The 22711-nt window shown below is 39.6% G+C and overlaps 1 protein-coding gene across 1 annotated transcript in view; it reads right to left on the minus strand.

The window, feature by feature from the left end:
* Positions 1-295: 295 nt before the first annotated feature.
* Positions 296-22711, minus strand: part of LOC145492398 (octanoyl-[acyl-carrier-protein]:protein N-octanoyltransferase LIPT2, mitochondrial-like) — an 82667-nt gene continuing 60251 nt past the window's right edge. Inside the window, exon 4 of the mRNA XM_081471844.1 lies at positions 296-2424. Coding sequence (XP_081327970.1) covers positions 2159-2424 — 266 coding nt within the window. The 3' untranslated portion in view covers positions 296-2158. The remainder of the gene's footprint in view (positions 2425-22711) is intronic.

Genomic DNA, 22711 nt, shown 5'->3' on the forward strand with positions numbered 1-22711 from the left:
AATTTGTAGGTGTATCACACAGACTTCCACAAAAGATTAAAAATACTGTTAACCTTTTGCAAATATCTACATCAATTCCAAAGATATTTAAGTTGAAAAATGTGTAAAATATGCAAATGAGGTGACTGATGATGTCATACACTCAACCCAATATTACATCAAGTTGGTAGGTTTATAGTTTTACTGGAAACACATCTATGGCTATTAAAATTATACACAGCCTGTATTTTCCCATGGCAACTCACTCTTTTCTAGTCTCCTCTACCCTGAGGCCACAACTTCAACCTTAAATATTAATATGCTTGCTGGATCATGCAGATGAGGCACCATTGGCAAATATCAAAATGGAAAGCCAGGGATGGCCAGAAAAGCCTATATCAGAGAAGGTTGAAACCCAGTATGTTGCCATGGCGACAAAACTGTTAAGCTCATATTATGGAGGACATCTGCAAATTTTATCATAATAGCACTTTTAAAGCACTGTCCCTAGGAGCCTATGGTCCCTTGTATCTGAACAATAGGGAGACTGGATGATCTAAATGGTAGGTGGGAGACTCCGAGAACATTGAGGAGAGTTGCAAGAAAGATTGTAAAACTAGCTCCTTGGGGGTACTCATTAGACACTAACACTACTAACATGACTGAGTTTGGACAATATATATTTTGTTTTTTTGGGTACAGGTAAACAATGTACTGTTACTGGTCATACAAGAGGTACCTTGCCACTGAGTTAAGTCTCAATGTGTGTATTTAAAAGAGGAGGTCACTCCAAAAATGTATATTTTTGTCAATGCTATATGAAAACCTCGCACTTTAAGGTTAGCCACTCACAGAAGTTTCAGCCTCTTAAGTGCAGGTTTTCCTTATGAAGTTCACCTGCAAAGAAGCCCACAATTCGAACATTGTCGCCACAATTTCAAACAGTACTCAGCAGCCAGGCCGCGTTTTCGTGACGTCATTCCTTCTGAGAGACTTGGTCCTAATGGCTTCCGACAAGTCTTTTGAAGACCACTCTGGGTTATGGCTGCTCTTGAGCCATATTATTTTGAGCCAAACATGCTCCAAACTCCGAACTGATAGCATTGAAGATAGTGAAGTGGATAATTGCATGGAAAAAATAGATTTTTCTGACCTTGTGAAAGATGCAAGTCAGTTGCGGGTTCTTCTCATTCCTGCTAAATTCAAGTCGGACTGAATGACGTCACATAAACACGGTCTGGTTGCCAAGACAGTTGCAAAATGGTGGCCTCCAAAATCGCTTCTTTCGAGACAAATTTCTTAAGGATCGCAGGCACCTCAGAAGCTGAAACTTCGGTGAGTGGAAAAGCTGTATATTCATTTGCAATAAGTGAAGACAAAGTAAGTAAGCTTCTTGGAGTGACCTTCGCTTTTAACTGAAAATATGTTACTTAAATGCACCAAAATTTATATTAAACCTGGGCCAGTTCAGTATGAATTATTACAAAATTTAAATCAATCGCAAAAAAAAAAAAAATTGTTAGCGGCTGATATTACTTTGTGAGGGCGTCTGAAAGGGTTATACTTTTGTAAAGCACCTGGCAGCAAGCACTATTTTGGTTTACTAAAGGAAGACTGTTGTAACTGCTTAAGGAAACTGTACATGTGTTTGGTACAGTAAGCTCAGGGTTCTCCCGAAAATTTGAAGTAGAGGGAGAATAACTTTGAGTAGGCGGCGGACAATGCCGATAAAAAGACGTGGAGCGGTTTTAGCGTTAAAAGTTTTTCATAATTTATTTATTATGAGTAGCCGGCGCGCCAAGGACGACTAGACGGCGAATTTCGCCGGTCGCCGGAGCTTACGGAGAACTCTGAGTAGGCATCAAAAGATTATGGCTTTGATGACATGATAACGGAGATATCAGCCTTGGTAATATCAGGGATAACACCGGGGATAACCAATCTCCAGATAATAGAGTTATGGGACTTCACTATCAAAGTGACACCTGATGCTTATTGTAAATTACGTACATCACTCCTAAAATGTAAGGTAAAGAATTTTGTTTTGTGGAAAATAGCTCAAATTCATTTTCGCCTCTATAAAGTACAAATATTTTAAAAACAACCAACGCTGACAATTTTAAATTACAGTGGAACTCTGTTAATTCAGTGGCCAATGGGCCACAAAAATCTGACCATACTAACAGTGTGGCGATATTAAAGCTAAGGGGTTCTTTGAATTTTGACCCAGAATAAAGTGGCCGTAATAACAAGGTGGCTGTGTGAATGGGGTGGCCATAAGGCGGGGTTTCTCTGTAATGATGAACATATAAGATGATCCTCTCAAACACCTACCCATAAAGATTTTGGAAGTATAGTTTGCATAATCAGTTGGACAACACACAACTTGGGCCCAGAGCTGACAAGAGATATTCCATTTTCTATCCACCCCACCCCCCTTCCAAGCTACACTCACAAAAGACGTCAAAATTTACCACCTAACAGAAAAGGTAAAAGTGCAGAAATAACAGTTTCATAGCCCCTTCTAAAGCTCTTGTTCACAGAGGAAGAGAGAGTATGGAAATAAGATAGAATGGCCCTTAGGGCCCATTTATAGGGTCTTGGGTACCCAAGAAAACCCTTCTCCTGAGTTACCCTGGCCAAGCTAACTTTTCACTTATTTCTTTGAAGAATTCAACCAACCGTTTACATTTACAAGTAAGATCATGAACCCGTCTCACCCACAAGGCAACAGAGGTGGGCGAGTTGTCTCGCCTTGGCTCGTATCACGCCTTGGCGCCCTGGCAGGCAGGACAACTTTTCTTTATCTAAACACTATGGCACGGCTAACAAGGACAACCCTTGGCATGACAAGTATCATGTGATGCCTAGATTTAAAATTTAAAGCAGAAATATCAATTTACAAAGAAGAGAAAATTAACACGGCAAAACCCACTGTGATTGAATGACTGAGGGAAACTCAAACAAAGAGGGATATTTGCACATTTGATTATTCAATAATCACTAATTAAATAATCATGCAGGGTCAAATTCAGCCAAATGCATGGCGAAATTAATGGCAAACAATCACTTTTAGATCAAACCAAGCTAGAATTTTCAGCCCACCCACAATGGAGCGATCACAACTGACCTTTGTGAATTATTTGATTGATGCATATGAGACAGCCATTTTTCATTTTTTTTCTTCATGAGATGGAAGATAGATGCCATTTAAACATTGATCAAATAATGAACGAAGGTCCTGTTGCTACAGAGCTACATTGTATCCCCACCAGATTAACAGAAGATGAAGTGATGAAAACAGATCTTTGGAAGAACTAAAAAAAGCTGTGTAAACAACCAAAAGCAGCCTGTGTTCCCACAGCATCTCTTGTTGAGTTAATTTGATATAGAACATAACTTTAACATCTCAAAATGTAAGTAAGTAAGTAAGTAAGTAGCCTTTATTTAAACACGATAAGTAATTAAGCTTGCAGCTCGTAGGGTCGTGTGTAAATAAACAATAAAGAATAATTACAAAATAAGAATTAAAAAAAAATTACAATGTAAGATGTAACCTAGTTTACATAAAAATTTGCAGCTAATAATAATTACCTAATTATTAACATTATGTGACTAATAAACGTATACCAATGGGCAGTCGAGTCATCTTCTGCAGTATATATTCGCAAAGCTAATGTCCCTGACCAAAGTAAGATTATTGATCATCTTAGAGAAGCTGTTTACACTATTCGTCATTCGGCATCCAATCGGTAGAAAATTCCACAGAATTGTACCTCTGTAAGATACGGAGGATTTCTTGATATTTGATTTAAAATGAGGGATTTCCAGCTTAAGGTTGTTTCTTAGATTATAGGAGGATTGTGATTTTGCAATATGTGCAGTCATACAGGGTGGTGAATCATTGTAGTACATTTTATAAATTAGTCTCAGAATGGAGTTCTTATAATAGGTTCTTAGAGTGTCCCATTTGGCCCTGGTGAGGACTTCAACTGATGGTAGGTCTTTAGGAAAGTTGAAAATAAGCCTTGCTGCTCTGCAGTGTAGTCTTTCGAGTGAGTCGAAGTCATCTGAGCGATTCGTGCCTCCCCATACGGATATACCGTACGTGAGTGCAGGGATTATAACTTTGAAATATAGGTTTAAGAGATCTTGCTTAGGTAAAAATCTGCTCTTCTTTATGAGACTTAATTTTTGACGAAGCTCGTCTTTAGTCCCTTAATATGTGCTGACCAGTTCAATTTATCATCAATATCGACACCCAAGAGTCGACTTTGTGTGAGCCGTTCCAGAATGTTGTTTCCAAGGTATATGGGTGGGTGGGGGCCTTTAAAGGATCCTCTGTGGATTAGCATGTATTCGGATTTTTTCGGGTGCGGGGTCAGGTTATTTCTCACACACCACGCATACAACTCGGTTAGGGATTGATTTAGCGCAGCAGCGACCTCGTCTACGCTCTTCCCTATGCAGTAAATGGTCGTATCATCGGCATACATATGGACGGTCCCAGACTGAACTGACCCCACGAGATCGCTTGTGTAGAGAATAAATAGAGTGGGGCCCAGGACACTTCCTTGTGGGACACCGGAAGACACCGAGCAGAATCTGGATCGTTGCCCGTTTAGGGCCGTGTACTGCAGCCTAGATGTAAGGTAACTCAGCCAGTCTAGTAGGAGGCCACGTATTCCAAATTGACATTGAAGCTTGTTTAATAGGATGTCATGATCTACTTAGTCAAAGGCTTTCTTAAAGTCGACAAATGCAGCACCCACCACGAGACCTGAGTCTATCGCATCTCTCCAAGTTTCTGTCAGGTGGACAAGGAGGAGCTCGGTGGAGTAGCCCTTTCGATATGCCCACTGATTATCTGTTACCAGACGATTAAAGTTCAGCACGTGGTCTATAATTGTATCGTTGACACATGATTCCAGAATCTTGCTTGGTATGCTAAGAATAGAGAGAAGACGATAGTCTCCTCTGACCGTTTCGTCGTCTTTTTTATGTACTATCGTTAATTTTGCCGTTTTCCACTCCTGGAAGACGACGCCTGTCTTGAAGCTTAAATTAAACAGAGATGTCAATGGGGGTACCACAGTTTCTCCAAGCAGTTTAATTAACCTCGGGGCGATGTCATCTGGGCCGGTTGCCTTGTTCGTTTTTAAATTCGATATATTATTTTTAACAGTACTTTCTTGTATCTGATGACATCTAAGATTGGTATGCCTGCTGGGTCGATGTCTGTGTCTGCTTCAGTTTGGAGTACCGGTAACTGCGCTGCTAGTGTCGCGCCAATCGAGGAAAAGTAAGCTAGCATTCATCATGTTTGCTTTTTCCACGTCGCAAACAGCCAGACTTCCGTCGTCCCGTTTCAGTGGCCCAATTGGTTTATGGCATTTGGACAGATTTGTTGCGTCTTTCACGAGTCTCCAGTAAGCGCTGGATGTTTTGACCTCGTTGACTTTGTTTTTGAAATACTCCGCTTTCGCACTCCTTACTTCAGCTGTGATGGTATTTCGTGGGTATTTATATTCCCGCCATTTTTGATTATCGCTCGTGTTAACGGCATCCTTGTAGAGCTTAAATCTCCTGTTCATTTTCCTCCTGATATCGTTATTGATCCATGGAAGTTAGTGACTTCTCACCTTGACCTGTTTCATCGGCGCGTGATCGTTTGCAATTTGTAGAAATAAGTTGTTCCACATCCATAGCGTGTCGTCCGGATCATCAAAAATCATAGCTACATGAAAAGGAGCACTTTCGATATCGCGTTTGAAGTCCTTCTCGTTCAGTTTGTTGTAGTTACGGGACCGTACAAAATAGTTGAATTAACTAACTATGAGGTCCTACAAGTATGAGAATTTCAGATTGTATGATTGCAACCAAGTATGAAGTTTGATAGAGAAACAATGGTAAATCTTACAATTGTACTTAACAATATTATTGAACTGCGAGCTCAAGATTCCCATCAGGTGATAACACGGTTGATACAGCCTCAAACTATCACCTCAAAGAAGTCTTGACCTCATAGTCCAATTGTTGAATAGAAAGAGAGAAGATGTTCTCTATTTTATTGTTAATAGATAATAATTTACAGGTTGAAGCTAATTACAAGGTAAAATTTGAATTCTGTCCAGCATGTAATTATGAACCACCTTACAGTACCCGAGAGGGGGGGGGGGGGGAGGGTACTCCCAGAAAAATTTGGTGGGGGTGTGTGGCCCACTTCCCAAAACCCTTACTCTATTGATCACCAAAATCTGCGATTTTCCCTACCCTATTTATGACCAGACCAAAAATTGGACAACCTATTTACAACCGTTGCCGCTGACACAGGTGCCCTAAACATAAGTTTTGAAGGCCTTTTGTGTATGGTCTCATCAATAATGATGAAAAAGTAGCTTCTTCTAAACAACATTACCCAATTCAAGACTACGGTACAGTACAAAACCCATACCCTATTAAGACCAAACTGGCCAAAATCGATCCCCTCTTTATGACCAAAACGGCTGAAAAACCCTACCCTTTGGGGCCACACATACTTATATAGTGCATATAAGGGAGTAATCCCTCCGCCCTTGGTCACAGTAGAAGTGGGTACCTGTCAAAAGCGGGGGTTAAGTTAAGAGGTAAGAATATACCATACCATTGGGAGCTAACCCTAAACAGGACAACCCCCTCTTTTTGAACTGCCCAAAGAAGTTGATCCCCAGGCCGGCATTGCAGTTCAGACAAAACAGAGGAATGTACAATTAACCACTGGATGACTGAAGGAAAGTTCTACTCATCTGGACTGCTTCACCCCTTTGATCTTTTGGGGGAAATCTGATATCCCCAAAGCACGTATTTACAATGAACTCTAGCTCTCAACATAGATTATTTCTTACAGAGAAAAAAAGTATTCAACAAGAGATACGGAAATAGGATACTAACCTTGAGTGTACGACTTTCCACCACACGCACGTGGATACAGAGCTTCAACTGTGTTCACTGTTAGGAAAAAAACCCCTTCTGTTAAACATGTTCCCGTAGTACACAGTGCAAACTATGGCCAGCAATACTTCATCCAGGTTGTTGTTAACATTATAGGCTATTGCACTTAGTGTTATCACCGAATCACGAACAATAAGAACCAAAAGTCGGAGCACCACCAGTTTTGCAAATGTGTAAAATCCGCCATTCGATGACAGAAGGCTCTCCGTTATTTTCCTTCAAAACAATACTAAACTGTTCTCTTCTGCCGAACGTTTTACTTAAAAAGTCGAAGAAATGTGCCTGCAACGTCTCTCTATCCTCGGTATGAAAGGACACGAACCTGATGGTTTGCAAATAGCGGAAAATCTTCCCCAATCGAAACGCCATTTTTTCGCTTTGTGAAACGAGCTGCGCGGCACAGTTTAAACCGGATATGACGTCACTATTTGGTGGATGATCGAGATACGCAAATTTCAGGAGTCTTCTGCCCCGCCCCTGGTTTTTAATTGCATATGGGTAAGAAATTATAGGTTTGGCGATGGTTTACCAACGAAACTGTGCGAACCATGTACAGAAAGGTGAAGAATATTTAAATATTCCGTTCTTTGAGGCTGGCATCACTTTCTTCACGGAAGTTGTCGATCGTAAGGTCTTGTGGAAAAGAGTTTGTGGCTCGCAACAGGTTGGAGAATCACCTTCGCTGAGTCAGCACTCTACGGTGAGGCGAAAAAGAGTGAACCGCGAAAGTGTCGAAAGTGGTCAGATGTGTCTTTTCGTTGAGGGCGTTCAACATCATTCCTTCCGAGAATGACACGACTGCACTACAGCGCCTTTCACAATTTTAAAAAGTTACAACAGTTTATAAATGCGGGCCTGATATATTACCGTATTACCCTTACAGGAAAACGGTGCGCAAATGGTTTTGTTTCCTGGCGAATAATTACATATTTGTTTGCTTTGGCATCAATGGAAGGAGCTATGGGAAGGCCAATAATGGATTTCCACTTTTCTTTGCTGGCCCGGCCCAATCACCAAGCGGGGAAGCGGAACCAATGATAATGATGATGATGATGATGATGATGATGATGATGATGATGATGATGAGTGAATAATGTTTCAGCTATGTACTGATGGAAAAAGTTAGGAAGTGTTCCTTTCACAGTCGGGTATAATTAAATGATTTAGGTGAAATTAGGGTTTTTAAAACCAGGTCTTAGCAAGCATCAATTTCAAGACAAATCTGTCACTGCATTAAACTATACACATTTAATTCTCAACTCTGATATATGTGCAACCGAAACAGACATTTAGATATTCTGTTTGTGTTTACCGCCTGACAACTAATTAGTGAGAGACTCGCAATCAATCCCCAAAATGAAGAGACCCTTTTACCAACATTGAGGGTAGAAAAATAGTATATCCTTTTTTCAAGCCTCATATAAGAAAATTTGAAGCAATTTGAGTTTTACTAAATAAATGACTACATTTTTTTCATTCATGGGTACTTAAAAAAATAGTAACTGATGAAACGTAAACACTAATAGTCTTCTGGATAAAGTTTAAAATTTTACAGTGGGTTAGAAAATATGCAGTGTGTTCATCAGGGGCTAAGCAATGAAATTTCACTTTTCAAGAACAAATGGTCAACCTATAATTTCTCCTTAATGTAGTAGTAATACATTTTCAAGTATATAGGCCAAGTTAAGAAAATCATCCACCAAGGGATACTGTTTGGACAATAAGTTTTCCAATTATATTGTCAATATACAATGTCCACAATGACAGTATGTTTACTGGAGTAAATCACTGTAGGGGGCATCCTCTCTCTCTCATAACTTGTAGTTTCGGTATGTACAAAAGAAGCAGCGCTTCGATTTTGTCATCACCAGCGTGTGGTCGCGTTGAACATGTGCAGAAAATGTTCTGCCTATTGAGGTTCATTGCAATGATTTCTGGATCCATCATTCCAAGGTAACTTGATGTATAATATTTTGTTTACTCAGTTACTGTTGCAGTTAGTGCAGCTACACGCACCTTTGCAATATGGCGCCTAGCATACCTAGTTGGGCAAATGCAAACCAAAAACTCTTCCTGTAAATACAATGTATGCGAATATTTGCTGATTAAACAATGCTTATAATAATTAGTTTGTGATCAGTGATAGCATACAAGTAGCTCAGCCAACTGAATTTCCACATTTTTTAGATTAGTATATACTAGTATATCAAATTGTCGCGGACTAATTTCACAGTTTGAAAGCCACTCATACAGGATTGGGATTGTCTGAGTGCATCAATAAAATAGAAATGGTAACCACACAAACAATGCCACCATTCACTGTAATGACCTAATTAGAAAATTTTACTTTCAATTAGAAAGGTGGGGCAAGAGTAAATAAAGAAGCAAAATTACATTTCTTGTACACAAAAAGCCACGTAAATGAAGACATGTTGACTATCTCAAAAAAAGGTGCAAAGTTTAATTTGTCACATTCTTTGACCCCAAAGCATATTTCTGAGCAAAATTCGCTCACTTACAAAGCCTTATATTATACTGCAGTAAATGGGAATAACTCAAGACAGATGTTAAATGCTTGCCATTTTACGAGATATGCTTCATCAATTACGACAGCTCTCATATTGCGTCTCACATCTTTACAATCATGGTCTCTTGTTTACAGTCCAATAACTTCCTTAATTTTCCAACAAATGCCTCCAGGTGGCCATAAATTATTGGATACTTCGACTGTTGACATCTTTCATAGCAATCTCGCTCTCTATGACCCAGTATTCCGTACCGTTAGAAAGCTGACCTGCAAATCGTTTTGCTTCACGGTCTGATCTCGCATTCAAAGGCGAAACAACGAAAATGAACGATTCAGTTGATCCATGCCATGAATCAAAAACAAAGGGAAATAACTGAAAATCAATGACTTGACAAAGCAGGTAAAAAATTAGTGTCTTTCTTTAAAACAACTGTTTTGCACGAAGTTATACAAGTCCTTGCGGGATTATGTAAGGTCTTTAGGGACACATGCTTCTATAAAAGGGAACGTTGTTTCGCTAAGAAAGTATCAGAGAAAGTATCATAACTTGCGCAAGGTTTACGGCCGGGAAAAGTTTACAAGAATTGTAAGTAGAATTATGACATAATTTTCAGATTGTACTTTTGTATTAGTTCAAGGTCAATTACGACAATTACGGCACAGAGCCTCAATTATTTCTTTCAGTTTGACTCTATACTTCTAGACAGAAGGAGTGCAAAAATAAATCTAACAATTCCCAGCTGATGAGGTCTATTTCAAGTCCAAGCCAACAACAATATTCCTTATCACCTCTTTCTGTTCTACACTGACGGAAACATTCTTCAAATTGATACCATTTAAGGCCTGAAACAAAGATTGCTCGAATCCTGCCTCGACGTACGGCCGCCATTGTCAATCCCATACAGTATATATAAACATCACGACTGCATACACGAAGACCAGAGGTCCTTGAATCTAGGACTCGGAAATCCTATGTCTCCAGCGCCCTTCGATTCTCGTGCCCAGGCCCCACCGACTAAGAGAGGCCAAAAGGGCTATGGGGACTATAATGGTTTCAGTCGCCAGCCATTTTCGTTCCCAAGGCTACTCGTTTTAAAATATCCTTTTGTGCAGGCTCCTGGTAAGAAATTGATTTCCTGCGGGATAATTTTCCGGCGCCAACGGACATTCTGGCCTGACTTGTCACGCAATACCGACGTTACTGACTGTGAGAAAAGCTATTGCTAATCGTGTTTCACTATTCTGTTGTTTCTCCAGAATTCGAGAACCACACTTTATGGTTGCTTGACAACTTAAATTGCTCGACATATTTTATGTGTTGTTAAACGGTATGCATTTGCTGGTTTTTTTGATTGATATGTCTCTTGATGGTTGTATTTTACACAATTGAGAATTAATTAAAATGACAGAAACCTAGCCAACTCTCAATCTTGCGACATAAGTGCGCTAACAAAACCCACCTTGAACGAGAATTACAAGACTGCCGTACAACCAGGAGCCCATCCATAGGAGCGTGCAACTACCACATATTCCTGTCACAGACCGATCTATTGGTTTGCCTTTACCGCTAATTCAGACCCCCGAAGGAATCTCAGTGACCAATCACGATCGTGGACGTAACTTTTAACTGACGTATTTTATTATGTCGACATGTCCACCTGAGGCCACATTTTTCTCCTTACCGATGCGCGCTCTGGTAGACCGGTACTGACCTATTTCGCGGGAAAAGAAGCCTAAAAATAGACCCTTCTGTTAAAAATGACGTGACATAGCTTAGTATGGGAGTTGCACGCTCCTAGTGATGGGCTCTTAGTACTACCTACCTTGCGCAGCCACAGCGAGCACAGGCTTATGACATGACCACTCGCTCAAACTGGAGGTGGCCACGTGACGAGGATGTACATGAAGCATCACGATTATACCGTGGAATCCCAGTTTCTTGAACCTCAAAGAAAAATGGAAATTATTTTTAAAAAATTTGATAGTTCGAGAAATCGGGGTGGGAGAGGGCTAAAGATCGAGGGTTTGAGAAATCGGGATTCCACAGGAGTAGCTAAAATTTATATCGAAAGAAGATGACAATAAACAGTCAGTTAAGCTTGTATTCACGTCGTATTTTTTTTCTGGTGGTCAGGGCTTTATTCTGGCGTGGATTATGTTCTTTCAAGAGAAGAGATGAAGCAAAACATACAAGCAACGATAATATTAACAAATATTAACAAATCGTGAAATAGAATGTGTTGGTCATGGTTGATCTCCCCTTATCAGGATTTTCTTATCCGCATTTTTCCTGTCATACAAAATCAGAATATAATCAACCTTTATAAATAAAATTATGGTCTTTCAACGATGCATTGCAAACTCGCGCCAAAAATTCGCATTCTGCCGCGTTAATGTTTGTTTGTTGCTTTGCTGGGACACAGTCCACAAGCGAGCAGTGGATGTTGTATGCGCCACGTACAAGACTTAATACGACGCGATAGTGAATGTGAGTAATAAATACCCGGAAGTTAGGACTTAAGTTCTCCGAACCCCGGATCAAGTGACGTCACTATTGACGTAGCAATTGAAAAGCTGCTAAAATTTTTAACAGGGTGCAAATAATGGGTGGGTTTTCTCTTTGTCGAGGAGATCTAAACTGTCCTGTAAGGAAGTCCTTCAATTAGATTGAGGTAACATTGTAACTGCGATAATATAACCGCATTCAACCCAGATAACGAATTTGCTTACTCACTCATACACAATTTCCACATCCTATAGTCCCTCATGCTGGATGGCAAATTACGTACAAGGACATCCAAATCTAAAGCAAAGAAATTTCAAGCTTTGGAACCTGTCGCATACGTTTTCCATCCATTGCGGCGGATCAGTTTGTACGGGTGATGTTACAGTTTATTCCAAAAGGCCTACAAGCGCTTTGAAATGGTAGACCGTCTGTGCCAAGGCCTTTACAGGCTCCGGTACAAACGGGTGAATAATTGTCATCTTTGCATTTGCCGCTCGATGGAGATGTGGCCAAGTTGGATGATTGGGCCAAAACTAGATAGTATAAAGATATGATCTCACACACATACCCAGCCTTTGGAATGAACGAATCAGTGCTATAAATAAACAGAAGATAAAATAAAGGCCCTGGAAAGTTTCTTTGGCCAACTTAAGGTAGTTATAGTAAATGCCCACGATTTTGTTTCCTTTAGAGGTCCAATATATTTGACAAATTTTCATGCAAACAATCGGGAAAGCTTCCGACTGTTATCCTACAATCAAGAACGAGTCGTTGCATCAGCATGACGCTAACATGATATGTGCTACTGAGCAACAATCCTGTCAAACAATCGCGGGCTCAGTTGACTCCCTACCCTTACCTCGGATGTTGTTTCAAAAAGACGAGGCAAATATGACTTCATCTCAGGGTTAGGGGAGTGAAGCAAAACTTTAAAAAAAAAAGTGAAAAATAAAACAACACAAACAAACAAGAAATAAAAAATTACTACAGCCTCATTCTGTTTTTGTTGTTCCAAGCTACTGAGATAAGCTAAACAAACGTTTTCTTAGCAAACTATTCCTGTAAATTTTTTTTTTTTAATTTGTAAATAATCACATTTTATAAATATTTTACGATGTATGTAGGCTTAACTATTTTATTTTAATTATTTTTAATATTGTTACGATTGTACTATTTCTTTCTTTTTCTAAAATTTTAATTTTTGAGGGCCATTAGGTTATCAGTTTTAATACTGTCAAATGTTACCCTCGTAAAATAAAGTCTTACCTACCTACCTACCTACCTACCTACCTACCTACCTAAACCAGGAATTCTGATGTTACGGCTTAGCTACTATGTACTCTAAACTTTGTTTCATCAAGGAACGAGGAAAAGTACAGATTTTTTCTAAAATTCTAATGAGAGAGACATAGAAGAAAAGTGTTATGTAAATGGTTGAAAACGTTCGAACTACTTGTAAGCTACAATTAAATGAACGTTTTATAAAAACTAAGGTAACAGGAAATTAAAGATTGCACACGAAGGAAAATTTGGAATAACTAGGTACAGCTGTGGTATTTGTTTTTGTTACCGTAGAATTCCGAAAGTAACGGCCCCCCGAAAGTAACGTTAATTTTTTAACTTTCTATTAAATCCCGAAAGTAACGCTCCCCCCCCCGAAAGTAACGATCTCCCCGAAAGTAGCGGCCCTTTCAAAAATGACAACTCAAAAACAATAAAATCTGTTGTATTTAATGTAACGCCTGTTTCAAAAAATACGGTAAGTGCCTAGAAATACAACTTGGCAGTGAATTGAATAATTTCCTATTTTATTTATAGCAAATACCAATCAGTGGTCTCTTGTGTGTATTTTTAAGATCGATTCAAAAGCATTGCATAAAATAACTACCGGTGATACGGTACCGTACTAGGGTCGTACTACAAACAAAATGTGACCAATTGTCTCTATTTGGATCAACTCCAATCAATCAAGCAGTCTTTTAAATATTCGCTCATTTCATCTTTACCGGCACCTGTACCGGTGTTTAATGTAACGAAACTGGAACTGGAAAAACTTCGGGCTATCGATCGTAGACTGTATGCGGTAGTCTAATGTTCGTCGTGGAACCACATTTGTTCTACATCGCTGGAATGTCCAACTGAATGGTTTTCCAGCCCACTAAGATGAATTAAGTTATCCCGTTGCCCTGAAGTAGGCAACGCGATTCCATATTTCTCTAAAGAACGAACAATTGTTTCTCGTAGACGACGAGAAATTTCTTGCCAAGCTTGACCCGTCCATTTGGTAAAAAAGATCCTTCTCTCACTTGCAGTTAATCTTCCTGTCAGAAACTGATCGGGATTTCGGGTCATGGCTTCTGTTGCCAAGCGATCCACAGCTTTCTTGAATTCGCTGTTGACTGCGACACCCAGGGGCTGAACCTTACTTGTAGCTTCTGGTGGAACTAGTACCATTGTGGTCTTGCATTCATTTTGGAGGATATTCTTCACCTTCTTCGTCGTTTGTGCTTTGTGTTGGTCATACACAAGAAGCCTGGATCTTCTCTCGTTTGTGCCGAAGAAGGTACTCTGAGAATTCCACAAATGTCTCACCCAGCATATCATCATTTCTTCATCGCACCATGCGTTCTCCTGGAATTTTACGACAAGGCGTGAGTCATGCTGTTTCAGTTCTTTATCACTTATTCGCTCAGTCCTGTCCCCTTGAATATCAGAAGGGGCTTTTTTCGTGGTTCTCCATCTGCGAACACAGTCAGCTGCACAGTACATTGCCGTTTTTCATGGCCACTGCCAGTGGTTCGGGTCTAGACCGTCTTTTCTCCTTTTGTCTCGTAAGTCGCCCCATTTGTGTTAAAGCAAAATTCTAGGGGTGTCTGATCCATGTTGCGATGTCGCTCAAATTCCAAGGACCAATAATGCCATCTTGTTTATCAGCTAGATCTTGCTTTGTCTTGATTGCCATTCGGCGATTATATCTGTGAAACTGCTGGATGTTTACGCGCAGAGTCTCTGGGTGGCTCTGGGCAACATCCGTTGGCCTTCGAAGAGATATATCAAAACGGGTTTTGAATCGAACAAACCAATGGTCAGACATTTTAAAGTCTGCATCAGGATATTTTTCTCCCATTATTTCTTTGCATCTGTTTCTGAACCACCATTCTTTGACTTTGATGCCTTTAGTTCGTAAATCTTTGAACTCACTGTACAGCTGCTTGTCCATTTCCGGATAAGAAGCCTTTCTACCAGCGCCTGGCTTTCTGGACTTTCTTGGGTCATTCCGCATGCAGCTTAAGTTCTTGAGCAATCCAAGGGTTGTAGTTGCTCGACTTCAGATGAACTTTATATCGTTCTGTGAACTCTCTGGCTGCTTTGGCTTTGTTTTTGTAGTTCTTATACAAATCGATAAATTCTAGCTTCTGTTCACGAGTCCACTGTTTCCTCTTGTGAAACTGTTGCTTCGGCTGTTCGGCTTGTCCAGTCTTCTGAGTGGCTTCAAAGTTCTGGCTAGCTTCTGAGTTCTGTTTGTCTTCAGAGTTCTGACTGGTGTCTGAGTTGTGGCTGGCGTCTAAGTTGTGGCTGGCTTCTGAATTCTGGCTGGGTTCAGTGTTTTGACTTGCTGGAAACGAATGCGACTCCGGCGTGGTATCATCGTCCTCGTTGTCTATTTCGCGCCTTTGCAATTGTTGGCATGTCAGGCAAACTCCTACCCGTTTCATCGGTTTGTACTCGACTTCATTCACCGTTTAAGCTGTTTCAGGAGCACACAACGCACACACATATACTTTGCATTTCATACACTTATATTTAGTGACCCTTTCACAAACTGAGCATGTTTCCTCCATTATGAATTTTATTGTGGAAAGGCGCGGGCCAAAGGTCACCTACACAGCATGTGACTCGATTCCTAAACGAACAATGAACCATTGTGTAACCTTGTGTCACGCATGCGACTCGTCTTTGCTCACACAACAGTTCAGACAGTTATACTGCACGTACGTACCGAATCTAACTACAACTCCAGACATTATGGCCGCTGCATTCAAGCATTTCTGTACCATCAAGTCACGGATAAAAGGAGATCATATATACAGAGCCGACCCACGAATTAATTCAACATGTGCTTGCTATCCTGAGCCAGAAAATCCTCATTCAGCGCATGCCATTGTCGTCAGAATGAAAGATAGCACAGCGAACGCAGCAGAGCAAACAGTGGGGCATATTCCCGATTCTCTGGCTGAAGTTCTGTTTCAGCCATTAGTGGATGGCAATATTTCTATTTGTTCCAAGATTACTGGACAATCCAGGAGAGCTCCAGAAGGCACTTGGGTCCAAGGAGGAGGACTGGAGATTCCTTGTTTTCACGAAGTTTTCATGAAAAGTGGCCTTCCAGATTTAAAGAAGACATTGAAAGAAAAACTCTCTGCTCTCAAGCGAAATGCGGATAGACCCTTTTCATAAATGGCTGCCAATTTAAAATTCTTTTGTATGCATTTAAATTAGCCTCACTAAACTCGTTTGGGAGTAAAAATTCTTTTGAATTATCAACTCAAGAACGAGGTTAGTCAGGCTAATTTTAATACTTACAAAAGAATTTATAATTGGCAGCCATTTATGAAAAGGATCTATGGAACAGCCTGAGTGCGGGACTGATCAAAGGACTGAAACCTTTGAACAGTAAATATTTGTGATTTAATTTCATACTTACATGTAAGGGCTGTATGTGCCAGATACGGTATGATCAGAGTCAAATAATACAGTATTTAGTTCCCGTATAATATGAACGCTACTTTTCATTGTATTGTACACACGTTTGGCGCCTTTTTTTTGTTACAGTATGCTTTGGTAATAAATACGTAACGCCTGATCGCAGGTTAATACGTGACCTTTTCATACGTATCATGTAACGTGTCTTTTTTGTGTAAAATGACTGCCCAATTACAAACGTTTTTTAACCATCCGAATGTAACGGCTACCCGAAAGTAACGGCTACACGAAAGTAGCGGCTCCTTGGGCTTGCTAAATCCGAAAGTAACGGGGGCCGTTACTTTCGAAATTCTACGGTATTTATTTATATATTTATTTATTTAATTATTTATTTATTTATTTATTTATTTGAGCCGATGCCTAGCGTCAAGTTTCTTATACATCATCTCTAATCCAAAACGGGGGAATGGACTGGACCAATTTCGATACATTGCAATTCAGCCTAAAGCAATAGACCTCAGTAAGAGGCTCTAAGGAATAACTACAGAGTTTGTGGGGTTTATTCCCTAAAGCTTCGTGCTGAGGTCTATTGTGTTAGGCTGAATTTTAGTATATCGAAATTGGGCTACTGCTTTGAAGACGTCTAATCTACTGGTCAATGTGGACATCTCAGTTTGATGTACACGAAGTGACGGTATGAAAACGGGTGGGAAAAATTTCTGTCGCGGTGTTCAGTTTTTTAGTTGCAACATGTCAGGAAATTGTCACAACGAGTGGGACTTTTTTTTTCTGAAGAATTCCTCGCACAAGTTCCTCTAAAGTCATTAACATTCTGAAAAATTGTGACAAACGATAAATGTTATTTTGTTGAGAATTTTTTATTCGGTTCTTTCAAGTCAAATGTCTGAAATACGAGTTTATTCGTTTACGCGGCTGTCATAAGCAAGACGACAAATGTGTTTGTAAGAATCGATCATGTTCACTGAAATAGGGGAAAGCATATAACCTTACAAGGACAAGGACAAGGACAAGATCAAAATGAAAGGTAACAAACTTTAATTTACTGAAGTACCAAGCTTAATGACCCTTAATTTATGCCAAAATCTCTTTTCGCACTCTTAACGAAATTACGGTCTCTGGATCTTCCCATGAATTAATATTCATTGCAGCTTTTCATCATTCATTCAACTTTGCTGTTTAAATAATGGGGTATTTACAAGTCTCATCAATGAAATGTCTGAATGTGGTTTTGCAGGCGAGGTCCCGCCTACACTACGCCAGAGAAATTCTGAAACGCAGCTTTATCTCTACGGTTACCTAGGCATACCATCCAAACTGTTCAAACATTTAGGCGCTCAAATAATAGATCGTGAAAAAGTTAGAGATTTAAGGCTATCAAAACGTTTTTTTAGAATTGCTTTGATATATTTTTCGCGCATATTGACGCAAACACTCATGGGAAGGCCTTCTAGCCGGGAAGCTAAAGTTGCGCTTAGAAAAGGGCTTGTGAGGTTAGAGTTGCCCTTGGCAGCTCTCTGTGAAGTTGGAGTTATTATCGTTATTGAGTTTAAAGCTAGTTCAGCACTACTGACAACTAGCGACAACTGTTCTTTTGCTAGATCTTCCTCGTGTACCAATGCAAACATTCATAGGAGGGCCTTCTAGCCGGGAAGCTAAAGTTACGCATGGCAACCGGATTGTGAGCTAAGAGTTGCTCTCGCAGCCCGCTTTGATCTTAGAGTTACCCCCATCATTGACTCGTGGAGTCAACAGTTACTATCGACAACTGTTGCTTTCAGTTTGACTCTTAGAGGTACAGTTCCCTTCAATAGTGCTCTTAACGATACAGTCGCTATAGCGGGATTTACGAAGTTGGAGATGATGTCGCTATCCCTATGGTATGCAGACTGACCTTCCAACTGAATGTGCGGATGTTTAGCTTGACGAGGTCGACAAACAGTAAAACCGATATAGCGTGATAAAAAAGAATACAATCGAATAAATTTTAAGGGAAATAAACGTAAGAATTTTTGCTTACTGAAAAAGAGTGCTTTATTGTACTGAGAGTGGTCAAGAGTTAGTAAATGCACTAGTGGTCGTCGTGGTATGCCAAGATTCCGACGACTTTCTGATCGATAATTGCTTTTAGCAATTATAGAAACATTATTAAAGTCACTGACATAGTTGTTAGGCCATGCATGATTTGCAATCCTGGGTCTCTGAACTCTGTTTTGAAGCTCCTTATATGTTTAAGTTCCACTGCGATCCATCTTGTCTGTGTCCGCTCGATACTGTTAAGGCCGAGAAATATTCGCAAAATTGGGGAGACAGGTGTGGGAGCAATAATCAAAGGGCTTCTGATCCCGACAATCCATGAACGTGACTTGAACAAAAAATAGCTGCATGCTGTTTTGTTGTGGCCATAAGGTCTCCAATTGAGGTGTTCCGCGTGCTCTAAAACACTGGCCCAATGCGTAGTGGACAAATACACAATGTCAAACTAATCGATCGAGTGATCGATCAATTGACCGATTTACACACCCACCATTGTGGTATGTCTTTGTTGTATGTTTGAGTCAGTCTGCCGGAGCGTCAACAGATGCCGCCAATTTTGGGTTTTCGATTGTAAAAATACGAGAAAGCAATTAAATGTTAGACTTCAGCCCAAGAAACTCTCTGGCCGCTTATGCAGCACAGTGAGAATGAAAACTGAAAATCATAGAAGTGTCCGTTATCTCCTGATTTCAAACAAGAGAGCGTGCTCCAACCAAATACGCGTATCAAACTTCAATTAATTCCTTAACGCAAACAATATAACAAGGTTGCCTCTCCAAAACTGTTAATTTAAATCCAACCAGAAAATTGTACATGTAAGTGGTCTCCGCTGATAGTATGGCACTTAGGTTTATTGTTTGTCTGCATAAGCTTAGTATGGCAGTTTGTCTACTGTACTCTTTTTGTTAATTTAATATACTCATCGAGAAAAAACAAATCAACCATATGTCCGGCTTAGATGCGCCACGCGGTCACTGATTTAACATGGCTTTATTTTTCTTTGGAAGATCCTAAGAATCTGAAAAATGAAAAAAACAAACAAACAAACAAAAAAAGAAAACAAAAGAAAACAGAAAAAAGAAAAAGAAAGAAAACAAAACAAAACAAAAAAACATGGTAAATAATGTGAACAATGGTGAACATCCCAATACAAAACGCTTTAATTGTCGACGTGAGGATGAAAAGAACAAGCGGATATTTCTTGACAAAGCAAACTGTGTTATCGTTTTCATAATAGTTTATCTGCATGGTAGAGTAAGATGGCGTTACGTAACCAGTATATGCGAATGGTTCGAGGGCTCTGCGCTCGTGGAACTTCCATTGTAGTTGAAAGAATCGTGAGCGAGCTTGTGACTCTTATCGCAAACTAACCTTTGAAATTTCGCGGTCATCTGCGAAAACTGGTGGTGGATAGAGGAGAAACTTCTCATTAGAAATTCCATTTCTATGTTTTAATTCACTTGCATGCACTATTGAAATTCGATTCCATTGTTTATGAATCTCACGGACACGATTGTAAACGTAACTTGTTCGTGTGTCAAGAATAAATGCATCGGACCGGAAATTTCGCATTTTCTGAATAAATCCTTCCACAGCTTCTGTAAAATTTGGGTCTCAGCCGTCCTGCTTGCACAAAAATTAGTGCCTGTGATTGTTGAACAACTTGTGGTTCAGTAAGAACTGAAGTGAAAACTGCACTATGTGTCCACCCCAAAGCTTGCACATGCGCTGAACCGTGAAACCATACTTGAATATTGAAAGTAACGTTTAAGTTATAGCTGCAAGACTGCATACACGGGATGTCCAGCTTGCGATCAGCTTAGACTCTGGGCATTCTCTCCATTAGAAATCGATATCCTCTTGGCAGGAAACGATGACTGTAAACTGAAACGATACCAAGTTGCAAATCGAGGATACTCTCAAGAGATTCAACAAGGCCGAAATCGTTAAATTCTGTGCCGCTATCACGGCCCCTCCACTTGTGATGTAAACCACTTCACGCGGTGATCGATCAAGTACCCTGTTCGTAAAGTAAATTAAACTCTTAAAAACGCTGTTCAACTTACCAAATTACAAAGCGATATCGAGCGATCGAAGAAAGACGTATTCAATGTTGTTTTATATTTTCACCGGTGCTTGTCTAAATAAAAGAAAATCGTCCGTTTTTATCGAGCTATAAAAATCCGAGTGGTAGGAAAGCGAGAAACGCTGTTTCCAAGTGTTTTTTTTTTGAGATCTCCAAAACTTTCACAAGTGTTTCATTTTTTTTTTTAGTATAACACCTGAGAAACACCGATAAAATAAATTCCCTGTCTGTTAGTAAATAATGCCAGGAAAAAAAAAGGAAAAAAATTACCCGTTTATTTGGGCTATCAGAATAGATGTACAGCTTTTAGCACGTGCCCTAAAGGCCTTCGATATAACCGACTCTTCTTATTTTAACAATTGCAACTTTACGGAATAAGAGGCTGATTAATTCTTTTTTTTCCCCCAATATTAGAAAGAACGTAGACAGATCTCATGGCAGAATCCCCAGATCAGCAAAAATATCAGCGTGTGCTGGGTGTAACTCATTTAACACAATGGCGTTCGATGCTCTTGTAGTAAATTTACCTGCTCAAAGTTATTTCCCTAGTTATTTACCGGGCTGATACAAATTAGTTGCATGAGAACAATAGCTAAAACCTGTTCTTTTTATAAAGTCAAAGGCGACTGAGAATGATTTATCAGTTGTTAGATAAATGTCAAAAGGAACGTATTGTTTACTTGCATCCATTGTTTCTAAATTGTTCGACAACGTGTACACTCTTAACGTACAATGCGCCGCGGCAAAGCAATGCTCATCGAGTTTCACCTCGCTAAGCTACCTTGCTAAGCAACACGAGAGATAACGACGAAATAACACCGTCAATACCGCGCGATTAACTGAAAATTAGTTGAATGCGAGTATTGTACGACTACACTCTTTATCGAAACTCATCTCTAAAACCATGGAGCATAGCACTGAAAGCATGGCCGATTAGATAAGTCACATGAACAGCTGGTTTCTGACTCATTTTGTTCATAATGAGTTCCTTGATTCTTCTCAACTAGTACTGTAGGTTATTAACCATAATGATAATGAAAAGAGAGCAGCGTTCTGAATTAACAAGCCGCGTCAATTGAAGTATTGTCATACTCCGCTTTAGTGGTACCTGGACCCTTTGGTTTTATTTTTCAAAAAAAGTGATCTGTCATCTCTCTCCTTTTCCATTAATGGATTTGACAGAAAAGCATAATCAAAACGCAAATTTACGTTAAGCTTTAACTTGAACAGATTTCGGTGGGCAGAACCTTACGGCCTAAACAAAGCTTACAAAAAATCGCCATCTTCCAGAAAGTTTCAATGATCGACATATTTTAACTTAACTGTGACTTACATAAATAGGATGCTAGAACTAAGAATTCTTATCGTTTGCCACTGTAGGACAAATATAAAGAGATTCTCACTCCGTTTTCAAAGCCCCAATTTATTTAATTCTCTCAGCACTAAAATTCAAAATGCCTCTAGTATTGCTGTGCTCACCTCTAACTTAATTCACTTTTCTTGGTCATTATAAGTATATGTTACTTCTCTTAGTGTGCTTGCGTGTTCTTTTTGTCTTTATTTTTCCTTTCATTGCTTTCACGCATTCGCGCATTTAGTTTTGCTTAACTACTTTTTATCCTAATTTATAAAAAAAAAAAAAAGAAAATTTTGTGCCGATGACAGCCTTTTTATTCTTTTGTTAAGTCCTAGTTATCTTTAAAGTAGTTCTTGACATAAGCGTTATTGCCTTTCCTGGGCTTCCTTGCTTTATATATTGATATGTTGTAAATATATTTAGAAAACAGTCCTAAGAAAATACGCGCGCTGATTGGTTAAAAATCGTGTTTCTATAACTCGATAAAAACACAGAACTAGCACGAGC

Source organism: Orbicella franksi, chromosome 7 (genome assembly GCF_964199315.1).
Source record: "Orbicella franksi chromosome 7, jaOrbFran1.1, whole genome shotgun sequence".
In the NCBI taxonomy this organism is placed as follows: domain Eukaryota; kingdom Metazoa; phylum Cnidaria; class Anthozoa; order Scleractinia; family Merulinidae; genus Orbicella; species Orbicella franksi.